Source organism: Thermothielavioides terrestris, chromosome 2 (genome assembly GCF_000226115.1).
Source record: "Thermothielavioides terrestris NRRL 8126 chromosome 2, complete sequence".
NCBI classification, from domain to species: domain Eukaryota; kingdom Fungi; phylum Ascomycota; class Sordariomycetes; order Sordariales; family Chaetomiaceae; genus Thermothielavioides; species Thermothielavioides terrestris.
The window spans coordinates 2,785,198-2,798,166 of NC_016458.1; the positions used below are offsets into that span (position 1 = coordinate 2,785,198).

A 12,969-nucleotide genomic window follows, 5' to 3' on the forward strand; every position below is an offset into this window, starting at 1 on the left:
CAACCGACTTACTCGACTTACACCAAGTCAAGCTTGAGATGTGTCCACCCGACAGAATCAAACACTCGTCACTACCTTGAGAAACCGAGCTTCTTTCCCATTCACTATCCTAAGCAATCCAAAGCTGCTCATACTCTACATCCCGTACTTCCCCAGTATCCAGCCCCAGGAGATCACACTTGCCCAGCAAGGTAACGGACCGAGATGCTGGATCTGAATGTCGAAAAACGAGCGGGAATCTGCAGTGCCGCACCATAAATATGCGGTCACCCGGCTCCGCGTTCTTCGGTCCGCGCCCGATGTACCCTTCCTCCGACTCGACCAACCTTAGCCCATCACACCAGTTTACCATATGGTCAGTGACTCTCCTAGGGTTCGAGAGGTTCAAGGCATCTCCCAATCGGTTCCATCCCATCGATTCTCGCACGTTGACGCCCGGGAACACCGCCTCTGCATATGTTTCCGGAAACTCCTCGCCCCAGCTCAATCCCAAGAGTGACGCTGCGGTCTCAAGTGGCTCGCCCGTAGGAGCTCCCCCGCTGAATATCTTGTTGAAGCTGAAGATGAGCCACGCAATAAAGTCACAAGCGACCTCGTGCACTCGGGTCGGGTACTCGTCCGGCGTCAGGGCTGCGATCTGTTCCTGCATCACCAGACGCACCAGAGCTTGCAGGGGCGGGATACCGGTCGGATAGCGTCTTCCGTTCAACCGTTGCGCGGTCACGTAGTCCATGCAGAACCGGACCATGTCCCACTGCCACTCCAGCTTGCTCTCCGAAAAGCGGCGGAGCTGGGTTACCTTCTTCACGGTACCACATCGAACGGCGTCCACCTTTAACAGCCGGCCATCGATGAGAATCTCCAGGGATGGCCCGCCATCGTGGCCCTGCTGCTCCGCATGGTGCTGACTCCCACCCCATCTCATCCAGTCGACAGCACGGTAGCCCTTGAAGTTGAAGATGTCCGGAACCCACGACGGCAAATCTAGCTCAACGCTGGTCCTGTGCTCTTCTTTGGAAGTCACGTAAGCAAGAAGCTCCAAGTTCCCCTCGGATCGCATGGTCTTGACGGCCCAATCCGCGTACACTTCCCAGACAGGCTTGTTGTAGTCTGGCTCGATGCCATGGTCCTTGATCAGGTGCAGCAGGCCGTAAACAACGTCGCGCGGCTCGGTCGCCGCCCGCGTACCGGCGATATCCAGCACGAACATCAACGACGGCTGCACCAGACCCTGCTGGACAGCCGAGAGCTTCGCTCTCATGGCGAGTTCGCCGCGAACCCCCAGCGTAATGTTGGTCCAGACGCCGGCGTCCACAGCTTCCACCATCTTCCCGCTGAAGACGTTCAGAATGCACTCGGACAGCTGGTCGAGCTCGGCCTCGGTGAAGGACACGCCGCCGCAGACGTAGACGTGCGTCGCCGGGTCGGCGAGGAGCAGCTCCTGCGTGATCCAGATGCGTCTCCAGTACTCCGCCTGGAAGAGCGCAACCATGCCGCTCAGCTGGGCGTTGTGCTCCAGCCAGATATGCTCCGTCTCGCGCAGCCAGGCCTCGAGCCGAGCACGCGGCGGAATGGGCTGCTGCTGCTGCTCGTCAGCCAGCCCATCAGCCAGCCCACCCGGCGTCGCAGCGACCTCCTCCTGCTCCTGCTCCTCCCTGAGACGCGCCCACTCCCTCGCAATCCGGGTAACCGCCCGCGCCCCGTCCGCGAGCTGGTCGTCCGAGCCGAGCCACGAGACGACGGACGCCGCGCGGCGGTAGATGTCGCCCATCAGGCGCAGCTGGCTGTTCCGTTCGGCGACATCGTCCTGGTTGATGCAGAGCGCGTCGATCCACAGGGGCACGCCGGACTCCCGAGAGGCGAAGCCCTGTCTCCGGAGGTGCACCAGGCAGTCGTGCAGGTTCGAGCGGACGCTGAAAGGGCGGCCGTTGAGCTGGATGTGGTGGGCGGGGCCGTTTGCGCTGCCCCATGTGTAGGATAGGGCGTTGTAGGGGAGATTCTGGGAGAGGGAGATTGTGGTGAGGGTGGCATGGATTTCCTCGTCAGGTGTGGGTGAGGGGTTGTCTTCGCTGGAGGATGGGGAGAGCCACAGAACACGGATCTCTTGCCGTGAGGGGTCGAGGGTCTGGTAGGGGAAGCTCTGGGGCATTTCGCACGTAAAAGTTCTGTGCCTGCTGAGAAAGCCTTGGCCAGAACTCTATACAAGAAAACCGCACCCGATGAACAACAACGGGAACCAGAACCTGTCGCTGTTGTGGGGCCGCAAAGCTGGGTTGCCCACTTGGGCATGCGGGCTCAGGGGCTCAGGGGGAGGGAGGTTTTGGTGTGCCCATCACTTGGGGTGAGCACGCTAACGATAACGATAACGTTAATTCCGCTCGAGGTTAAGCGGGGGATCGGCGGTCGTGGTTATAGAGGTCCCGCCAAGACTAATTTCGGAGGTTGCCGCTTACAAGTATTTACAATCGCTACGGGGTAAGCGGGGCCGCGACGACTTAGAGCGGTTATGGCTAAAGAGGTCCCGCCAAGACTAATTTCGGAGACTGCCGCTTACAAGTATTTACAATCGCTACGGGGTGAGCAGGGCTACGACGGGGCTACGACGACTTCGAGCAATATCAACAACGAACAATCGTAAAGACTCGTTGCAACAACTTTACGAAACCTCAACCAAATCGAAAAAAAAGAAAACGAAGTTAACCCTCACCCTAACCTTGACCTTCACCCTAACTATAACCCTCACCCTAACTAGCGGGGGCTAGCGCCGCCCCCCGTACCCCTGGCGAACTAACCCGTGGCTAACCCGTGGCGATAGTGCAAACCCCTTGGCGATAGCGAAAACGCCTTGGCGATCGGGGTTGCGTAAAAACGTTGTAAAAACATTGCCGACAATTGGCCGAAATTAGTCTTGGCGGGACCTCTTTAGCCATCAGCCTTAGAGCAACATCAACAATGCAAAATCGCGAAGACTCGTAGCAACAACTTCACCAAACCTCAACCAAATTGAAAAAAAAAAAAGGAGGATAACCCGCACCCTAACCTTGACCTATACCTTAACCTTAACCCGAATCCTAACTAGCGGGGGGGCTAGCGCCGTCCCCCGCGCCCCTGGCGAACTAACCCCTTGGCGATAGAGCAAACGCCTTGGCGATAGTGGCTGCGTACTGACGTTGTAAAAACATAGCCGACAATTGGCCGAAATTGGTCTTGGCGGGACCTCTATAACCTCCAGCGGATCGGCACTCAAGGCAGCCCCACTAGCCTTCCGTAATCCGCCCTGAGCTGCCTTTCCACATCAGGGTTATCCCTCCATCGCGTTCTCGAATTTTCGATAGGTGAACTAACGTTACATCTGCTGGAGTTAGTCAGCGTACCGCTGCGGCGGTCGTCGCAAAAACTTACCAGACCCTCACCTGCTTACTCCCAATGATCTGACAACGATTTAGCGTTCACAAGCATGTCGCTGCATGCAGTTGGCACTCGGAGACTTGAAACGAACTGCACCCCGCGAAAAGTTTCCCACACAAACATGCGAAGAACGTCTATCAGCTTCTCGCAGAAAGTTGCCCACCCAGAACTTATTGCGAACCGTTTGTCAGCCGGAGCCCGTGTATGCCCGAGTCAATCCTCGTGTGACATGATCGCATGATGGCGGCTGGAGCGAGTGTCTCTGTGTATAAGAGGACCGCGTCGTGGTTTTCAGGAGCCCATGAGATAGACAATTGATCAGCAACACTGCGGCTTCTTTCAGCCATTCCTCTGCACTCTCCAGCCCAAGTTCTTATCTCTCAAGCCCAAGTTCATAATTTCTCGTGCAATGGCGAACAAGAAGGCCCTCGTCACGGCCGCCACCGGCTTTATGGGCGGCAGCTTCCTCGCGCAGCTGCTTGCTTCGACCGACCCACGCATCAAGGAGCTGTCCTTCTCCACACTCGTCCGCAAGCAAGAGCAGGCCGACGTGCTGGCCGCGCAGGGCGTGAACGCGATCCTGTTCTCCGGCCTTGACGACACCGACTTCCTCCGCCGCGTGGCCAGCGAGCACGACATCGTCATCCACAGCGCCCACGGCTTCCACACAGCCTCGTCCAAGGCCCTGATCGAGGGCCTGGCCGAGCGGAAAAAGGCTACCGGTCAAGACGTCTTCTTCATCCAGGTGAGCACACTCGCTGACGGTTTAAATGAGCCATACACACATCAGCGGGTGGACGAAGATACTAACGACGCTTGACTACAGACGTCAGGCACCTCCAACCTAGGCGACTTCCCCATCACCAAGCGGCACGTGCACCCGCCGGGCCGCGTCTTCCGCGACCGCGACGAGAACATCTACCGGTACATGGTCTCGCGCGAGGCGGAGACGCCGTATGGGCAGCGCACGACCGACGTGGCCGTCGTCGAGACGGGCAAGGCCACGGGCGTCAAGACGTACATCGTCATGTCGCCCATCGTGTACGGCGCCGGGCTCAGCAAGTCCTTCAAGAACCAGTCCTTCAAGAACCGGTCCTTCCACGGGCCGTTCATGATCCAGTCCGCGCTGGCCAAGGGCCAGGCCGTGTACGTCGGCGACGGCGCCGAGGAGTGGGGGCACGTGCACATCGAGGACCTGGCCGCGTTCTACGAGATCCTCGTCAGCAAGCTGCTCGCCGGCGAGGACCTCCCCGAAGGCGAGCACGGGGTGTACTTCGCGAGCTCCGGCACGCACACATGGAAGGAGTTCGCCGAGGCGACCGGCAAGGCGGGGTATGAGGTGGGCGCGCTCAAGACGCCCGAGGCGGTGTCCGTGCCGCCGACAGCGGAGGTGTTTGTGAAGCTCCTGGGTGGCTTTGGCACCCCCGAGCAGGCTGCGATGCTGGCGGAAGTGGGCTTCGCGTCGAGGTGAGTCGCAGTGTTTGAACCTCGTACTTCTCTGCAGCAGGGTTCATATCTAACGTGCACCAACAGGGCCGTCACGGATGCTCAGTTGGCCCGCAGTCTGGGCTGGAAGCCGCGCAAGACTGATGAGGACTGGTGGGCGAGCATCAGGGAGGAGTTTCCTGTGATCTGGGCGCAGACCAAGGCTCAGGGGCAATAATTAGGTCATTGTGTGCGAGGAGCATGGCGTTGTGGTATGTACGAAGATCATGACCTGGGAGAGGTTTTTTTTTTTTTTTTTTTTTTTTTTTTTTTTTTTTTTTTTTTTTTTACAAGGGAGGGAAAGTAATTAGACGAATTATTCCTTGTCGAATATGAGAATGATATGACTTCAATCGGGCGGACCAGAACCCAGATGCGACCACAGCCAGCCTGCTTGACACCCCTCCAGGGGCTTTGCCCTCAAAGAGCTCCTCGGCATGATCCTTGTCCCAGAACACCAGGCCCAACCGCCTCCACGCCTTCACCAAGTCCGAGGCCCGACGGTGTGCTATCATTGCTCTTGAGTGTTTTGGCGGGGATGGGGGGAGGGGTAGCCGGCCTGGTGCTCGTCATGGCGGATTTTGACCTTAAACGATCAAACGACTAAAGGTATGGAAGATTTCTTTTTTCACTCTTGGGCCTGGATGGGAGTGCCCCCGTAAGAGTCACCATACTTCTCGTCCGACGACCACCCACGGGTGCAAGGAGGCGCGCGGCGCACCGACCAGTGATTGGGCACATACCCGACACAAGTCACACAACAACTACCAACGAAGACTTCACCCGCAGCTCGGCTCACTCGGCTCACCATTCATCCACATAGGTGGGTGAGCCGGAGCCATGCGCACAAGGCTGCCATCTTCCCCAACCATCTCTCTACATCATCTCCCGCCATGCATGCAACCAGAGCAAGTCTGCGCAATCTGATGCTGCTTGCCATTATCGGCGTGGCCAGCGCCGAAGCTGTCGGCATCTCCCGGGATGTCGCCGTGAGTGCGATCGCCTGGGGCTCCCTGCGCTGCCCGCCAGACGGCTCGACCAATCTGCCCACGCCCACGTACGGCACTGAGAAGGTCGTGTTCCAGGTCTGCAGCCAGGTCGTCATCAACGCGCCGACTGCCGCCGTCTACCACGCGCTGCTCGACTTCCAGTCCTACTCCCTCTGGAACAGCTTCGTGGTGGACGTTGCGCTGCCGGCGGACGTCCGGAGGACGCCCGACGATGTCCGCGTCGGCAACAGCATGGTCTTCACCACGGCGGGGATCCTCCCGCTGATCAACACCACCAGCACCGAGATAGTCACCAAGCTGTTGGACGAGGACGAGACGCAGGCCGGAGGGTACCTGATGGCGGCGTGGCGGTCCGAAGACGGCGCCGGAGGGTTGCTGTACCGCGCGGAGCACCCCACCATCCTCGTCGACCAGGGCGACGGGACTACCCTGTCTGTGTCGTACGAGCCGTACTACGCCGGCCTGCTCACGCCTGCGCTGCGGCTGCTGCAGGGAAAGCTGCAGAGGTTGTTTGAACAGCAGAACGGGGACGTCAAGGCTCAGGTTACGTGGAGGGAAGGCAACATCTTGGGAAATAACGATGTGGCTGGGTTTCGGGGCAAGCTGACCACTCTTAGTCCTGCCTGCTCTCAAGATACTTGCCCACTCGAGTCGTCGAATTTGGATGGTGTCAATCTCCTGTTCTTGCCAGTTCGGGAAATCCCCCAAGGAGTTCAGCGAGAGACCGTTCGATCCTTCCTTAGCCCTTATTGATGAATGTCCTTATTCTTTCCTCGACGGACTCGGGAGAAAGCTTAGGCAGGTGGCTAGTGGGCGCCTTCTCCTTTAACCAAGTGAGGCTCGTCAGATGACCATTCTTGCTTCCATTTTTGGGACTTGCCTGCATTGAAGGAGGCATCGAACCGACTTAAGCTTGGAGAAAGTGCGCACAGCAATTCGGCCCCTTCCCAAAACGCAGGGCCAGTTACAGCCGCTGTTGTAAATAAATGCCTGAACCTCCATCGAATGCGTGCCACTTCTGTGTTCTCTTTTTTTCTTCCTCAGCGAACAACAAGATGTTTTTCAGGAGGTCTGCCAGTTTCATCGTCCTTCAACAAGCCTGACGACTCCTCCACTGTTCTCTCCGAGAGCCACTCACCATCCAAGGATGCCATGTTTGCCTTACTGCTACTAGCACCGACAACTCCAGTCGTCGGTTGATGACAGCGGATGTTGGCCGGCGGAGAAACGCCCCGCCACTCTTCGAAGCACCGCTGCAAGTTCCAAAGGTCGCCGTTCTCGCAGGCGACAGTGTAAGTCTCGCTCTGGCTTCGTCTTAACACGCGTTCCGCAGGAGGACCCTTCGAGTACTCATCAGCTTACGGGCAGTTGATCCCACGCTTGATGCTTCACAGCTCGTGAGGGCACCACACAGCCCCAGCCGCGACACCCGCATCCCCGTATCGCCTCCGCGCGATCTTGCCCGCCACCAAAATTGCCCTGGGCTGCTCTCTTCGCGCCGGCAACCCGTCCCCCCGTCCCGGGCCCCCAATCATCGCTATTCTTCCGTCCTCGATATCCCGCCATCCTCGCTGCCCCCGCCTCCTCGCCGCTGCACCCACACCCTGGCTTTCTCGCTAACCCCTTGCTTTCCTCATCAGTGTCGTTGATCGTTTTGCCGTCGAAAAATCGACGTACACCTGGGGACGCCCAAGTTCCAACTTGGAAGTTATGGACCAGCGCTCGCTCTACTCACCCTGTCCTAACCTGTTGCTTCAGTAGGTTCGGTTCCAGGTCCTCATTGGTCTCGCGGCCAACATCCTCACGAGGCTGCTGCGCCACTGGCATGGGCAGCCCATATAACAACCTGGAACATCTGGTCTTGGACGGCCGGAATTCTTTCTTCCCGTTCCAGCATGACCACAAGCATAAAGTACCGAGTATTCCACATTAAGCATGCTTTTGCAAGTCGTGCCACAGCATCTGATTAAGTTCCTTTCTTTTTTTCCCCCTGGTTTGATCAAGCACTGATCCTTCTCGCAACCTCCTCCCCTCCTTGATTAATTATCCCGTTGAACACCTGGCCGCGCCCGTTGCTGACCCCTTCGCTGCCCCCGTTGCTGACCCCCTAAAATGCTCCCTTGGTCGCTTCGCTAACACTCCACCGTGGACAGAGGAAAAATTCATATTCAACAGCCATCCCGGGAGCCTCGGCCCCCTCAGACACCACCAACCCCAGATCCCGCTGGGGAGCCTGCCGCGTCCTCCGGCCCCCGCCCGTTCTCGTTCCGGCCCTTTGGCCGCCGGTCGGCTTCCGACACCCCGTCCCTCGACCTAGAACAAGTAAGTCACGCACAACACAACCCAGCTCAATCCCCATCCCTCCGCCTATCCCTAATGCCTAGTGCTGCCTCCCGACGCTAATAGCGGGTTTCCCCACAAGGGTGCAGTCGCGGCCGAGACGGTGGAGGAGAGGGTCGAGGGACGGGAGGAGACCGTCCGGCTGCCAGAGGAGCCGGACGGGGCGGCGGGTTGGATCGGGGGACCGTGGTGGGCCCTGGTGATCGGGCGGGGTTGGTGGTCCGCCTGGAGGTGGGCTGGGGCTCCCTGGTGTTGGCTGTTGTGTTCTGCGCGGGCTGCGGCGCCCTGGTGTTTTCGGTCGGCCTCGGGGCGCGGCTAGCCCGCTTGTTAAGCGAGTATATATCTCAGTTATTTCAAAATTGCTGGAAGAGAGGGTCGAGAGAGGGGAGTACCACGGGCCACCGACCCATCCCGCCGCCCCGTCCGGAAGTCCCCTCGAGGGACGGGAGTGGGAGGAGACGTCCGGACGGGGCGGCGGGATGGATCGGGGGACCGTGGTGGGCCCTGGTGGCCGGGCGGGGGTTGGTGATCCGCCTCGAGGTGGGCTGGGGTGTCCTGGTAGTGGCGATGGCGATAGGGGTCGGCTTCAGCGCAGTGGTTGTGTGCTTTGGAGGACTGGGCCACGATGGAGGCCAGGTGGGCGGTGGCCGCCGCGGAAATAGAGGCGGAGGCGGCGGAGTGGGCGGCGGCGGCGGCGGCGGAGTGAGTTAAAATATTTTATTCCCTTGCTTTTTTGCTGTTTGGTGAATATTCTCATCCCATCCGAGCCTGTCACGTCACCGTCGTGGATGGATGTTCCTCATCGGACATGGTCACCGATGAGCACACTATCCAAATGCCAATCCTACGGCTAACAATCACGCGCAGCTTGAGAAACGGGGATCTCTCTTTCTTGACATCCCTTCCCGCACCAGAGGTTGCCGGCACCTCTTCATTCACTAACCCAACTCTCGACCCGTTTTGCGATCTTCTCACCTCTGTGAGCTCCTCACAATTGAGACGATTCAGCAACGCCTGTGATCGTTGACAGCACGGGTCTTAACGGGCGCATGCCCCAACCATCTGCAGACCTGGGAGGAAGTACTGGGGAGGATGGTTTTGCCACCCACCGACGAAGCCGCCGCCATCTTGTATTTGCCTAGTTCACTAGACTCTCATGTACATCTAGCCAATGCAAGAAGTTCTCACTAGCCCGATTTAATACAGTCAAGATCCCTCCCCGCTGCTTTCCCATCCAAGAACTTCAAGAAGCTTCGAGATCTCACCACTCTCCTCTCTGTCATTGGGCCGTTGTTGGGACAGGACCTGGCTGAACGATCTCCGCCACAATGGTGGCTTGGGCATCTTGGGAGGCTCGAGCTGGCAACCGTACGTGGCCGCAAGACCTTGCGCTATCAAGAGCATCCGTTTTTGAAGCTCTCGGTCTCGAACGAATCTCGGAATGAGGAGGTGGGCATCAAGGGCTAGCTTGCGTTCCAGTAGATCTTTTCCCCTGGTAGGGACCTCGGCGATCATCTCCTGTAGGACCCCCGGGTTTCCTATCCACCCTTCCTTGTGTTCCTCGGTGTCAATCGACTTTCGATGACTTGGTAGTAGTAGATCATGGTGGCAACATCCCACACCGGCAGCCCCAGCCCTGAAAGATGTGTCCGATCCCGGTCCCGCGTGGCAAGGGTAATGAGGTTCCATGCCACGTCGCTTGGGAGAGCTTGCCGCTATCTTCAAAATCCCGCGATCTTCACCAAACAGTCGGAGAAACGTTCGAACTCAGACCATGAGTGAAGAGACCACTCCCTTAGGAAAAGCCTAGGTCCGCGGACTAGGCGAGCGCGGAAAACCGTAGTCAATCACGAGCATGAGCTCGAACACCCTCTCATCTCCGTCGGTCCCTGTTTTGAGGTAATTAATGCAGAGTTTGCCGGCCTGTATGCATGCGATATGAAAGCGGGGTTGCTTCAAACACCATTGCATCAGTTGGGTTGATATAAAGGCAATGCCAGAAGAAAATGCACAACGTGTTGGTCAGAATGAGGGGAAGGGGATGTTGAATGTATCCTTGTGATACAACCGGTGATCCAAGTTTTGAATTTGGACTCTTGAGTCCAGAGAGACGGTCTCGCCCTCCTTCTGGTCTTTGTTGTTGTTTAAAAAATGCGGTTCCTATCGTCAAAGCTACTATTAGTTATGAACTCTCCTGACGAGACAGAAAACTTTTTTCGCAATAAGCAGAGCGTAAGAGGTGGCTGTGAAAGCTCTGGAGTGCTAGAAAGGCAGCTACACTAGTTCACGACCGGTTGGATATAGTTCGGGTTGTACGAAACGCATCATAATTGCCAGTCTGCCTCCGTTATCTAGCTACCTTGTCGACTGATGCGGTACGCAGGCAATATGTGGTGTTCAAGAGGTGGTAAGATACCATTGAACTAAAAGGGTCAAGGAGGCACCAAGTGCCGAGGAGCATCATTGGTAGGCGAGTGCCACAACCCTAACCCTGGAGTAATAAATCACGTCCAATGAGAGCGCAAACAGCGTTAGCCCCCTCAAGGCTTTGTTCAATGGCACATCCGACGAAGAAGCCTGAGCGCCTCCAGATCTTGAACGGACGAAAAGTTGTGGTCTGTGTTGTGCACTCCGGACGGAGAGTTGACTGTTCACCACCATAGGAGGCCATGTTTGAGCCGAGGTCCCCACATGCGCCAGGGGTCTCGACAGGGGTAATCATCCCGGAACCACCCAATCAGAACAGCGCCGCCTGCAATTGGCAAGGCCGATGGTCGCGCCGCCTTGTGCCGAACCTGCATCTTCTCTTCTCAAGCCAAAGAACCGCATTCCAATCATGGTTCCCAGGATACAGTACCGCCCGCTCTTGCGGCTGGCACAGCGCCGGAGGAACGGTTGCAGCCTCGCAGCCCAACCGTTCCAATCGCCTTACTGGCTGTCCCCTGCACCTAGTCGCCGACTCCGACCCATCTCGACATCCCCTGTGCGTCAGCAAGACCCGAAACAAACCGCGACGACCCCGGAGCCGGAGACGTCCGCCTTCCCACAATCCAAACCCGTCGACCCGACAACACCACCGCCGCCCTCTCCGGCTGCCAAGCCAGCCCCAAAGAAAGCCCGCTTCACCCCGCGCCTCCTCCTCGCCATCACCTGCACCCTGGCCGGCGCCGCCCTCGGCTCCTCCTTCCGCCTGCTCCTCTCCCCGCCGACCCCTCCACAACCACACACGGAGGAAGACGCGTACGCAATCCGCGTGCTGCACGAGCAGGCGGCGCAGCTGCCCATCGTGCGCGAGCTCGACGCGGACCCGGACACGTGGGAGAGCTGGGACGCGTACGCGGCGCTGACGCCGGAGCACCGGGCGCAGCACATCAGCGCGGGCGCGCTGGCCGGGTCGCGCGGCATCGGCGGCTTCCAGCGCGTGTGGCGGCACCGGCACCGGCGCCCGGCCGAGCTGGTCAGCGTCGTGTACTTCGGCTCCGCCACCACCGGCTGGCCGGGTGTCGTGCACGGCGGCTGCCTCGCCACGCTGCTCGACGAGAGCTGCGGCCGCGCCGCCTTCCAGGAGTGGGGCGGCCGCCCCGGCCTGACGGCCTGTCTCGGCTTGGAGTACAAGAAGGTCACGCTCGCGAACGGGTTCTACGTCGTGCGCGTGCGCGTGCGCCCCGACGAGGAGCTCCCCGAGCACGAGAGGGGCAAGCGGCATTACAAGTGCTGGGTGGACGCGTCGGTGGAGGATGCGGCTACCGGGACCGTGACGGTGACCGCGCAGGCGCTGTTTGTGGGCGGGCAGGGAAGGAAGAACGGGAAGAATGGGATGAAGGCGGGTGGGCCGGCGGAAGAGGTGTTGAGTGGCAACGCGCGGGATACGCATCTTAGGTTTTGAGATGGGGGTAGAGGGATATGACGGGCGGAGGGTGTTGTTGCATCGGAGGGCGTTGTTGCATGGTGGTGTACGTTTCTGTGTGGATGCAAAGGGCGCTGACACAATCCATCTGGCTTTGTTTGCAGCTTCTGTCAGCCCGAGCCCGATTGCGAGCGCCGAGAGATCTGTTGTTGCATTGGACCATGGCGAGCGCGTATGGCGTACTTGAGAATGGTGCCTCGAGCCAGGAATGAAATCGATATGAATCATGTTAATTTTATACGTCCCTTGTGTAAAAGAAGTCGATCTGCCCAGTTTCAAATGACATACCAGGTGCCGAGCTGCCCAGGGAGGCGCCAAGAGTTCGAGGTTATGGAAGTGGTTGTTTAGGAAGCATCGCATATTTCAAGCGGCATGGTTCTAGCTTGATTGAAACCACAAACCTCGCGAACAAGTACCGTCTAGCCTTAGTAGGGTGCCACTAACCGATGTAATAGCGAATACAGATTCAAACAGCGCTGTTTCAACACCGCGCAGGCAACTCAACTCGGTCATAAAAGCTGGAGGTTTGATTTTAAGCGGAAGAGTGGCAATTACACGCATTCAAACATGGCACACTGCCTTTCGAGAAGGCAGGCTCTTGATCTCAACTGAACATGGTCGATTTGGGTGAGACTACCTAGGTAGGTTAAGATTGGCGAGATCAAATGATGCGGTGGCACGCAATATTAGTATGCAGGAAGATTGATAGTAAGTGTGATGGTGGATTCAAAGTAGGGAGGCTCCCACCACTGCCAAGATATTCTTAGCAGTGTGTATAGGACGTATAGGCTATATAGGGCAAACCCTGTATAGAGCAAC

General features: G+C 58.1%; 5 protein-coding genes across 5 annotated transcripts; 4 read left to right on the forward strand and 1 right to left on the reverse strand.

Moving 5' to 3' along the window:
* Nucleotides 1–47: 47 nt before the first annotated feature.
* On the reverse strand, nt 48–2,293 carry THITE_2112766 (uncharacterized protein). The gene has a single exon (XM_003651903.1). It carries the CDS (start codon nt 2,147–2,149, stop codon nt 110–112), a length of 2,040 nt encoding a protein of 679 aa, XP_003651951.1. The 5' UTR covers nt 2,150–2,293; the 3' UTR covers nt 48–109.
* Nucleotides 2,294–3,435: 1,142 nt separating this feature from the next.
* THITE_2112768 (uncharacterized protein) lies at nt 3,436–4,937 on the forward strand. The gene is made up of 2 exons (XM_003651904.1): nt 3,436–4,153; nt 4,235–4,937. The coding sequence occupies exons 1-2, from the start codon at nt 3,818–3,820 to the stop codon at nt 4,877–4,879; spliced, it is 981 nt and encodes a 326-aa protein (XP_003651952.1). The 5' UTR covers nt 3,436–3,817; the 3' UTR covers nt 4,880–4,937.
* An 849-nt stretch (nt 4,938–5,786) lies between these two features.
* THITE_2127786 (uncharacterized protein) lies at nt 5,787–6,656 on the forward strand (the record flags this gene model as incomplete). The annotated part of the gene is made up of 1 exon (XM_003651905.1): nt 5,787–6,656. One exon carries the CDS (start codon nt 5,787–5,789, stop codon nt 6,654–6,656), a length of 870 nt encoding a protein of 289 aa, XP_003651953.1.
* Nucleotides 6,657–8,810: 2,154 nt separating this feature from the next.
* THITE_2127787 (uncharacterized protein) lies at nt 8,811–9,710 on the forward strand (the record flags this gene model as incomplete). Its single annotated transcript, XM_003651906.1, has 2 exons — nt 8,811–8,945; nt 9,450–9,710. The coding sequence occupies 2 exons, from the start codon at nt 8,811–8,813 to the stop codon at nt 9,708–9,710; spliced, it is 396 nt and encodes a 131-aa protein (XP_003651954.1).
* A 1,309-nt stretch (nt 9,711–11,019) lies between these two features.
* THITE_2112770 (uncharacterized protein) lies at nt 11,020–12,515 on the forward strand. The gene has a single exon (XM_003651907.1). It carries the CDS (start codon nt 11,080–11,082, stop codon nt 12,127–12,129), a length of 1,050 nt encoding a protein of 349 aa, XP_003651955.1. The 5' UTR covers nt 11,020–11,079; the 3' UTR covers nt 12,130–12,515.
* Nucleotides 12,516–12,969: the final 454 nt, after the last annotated feature.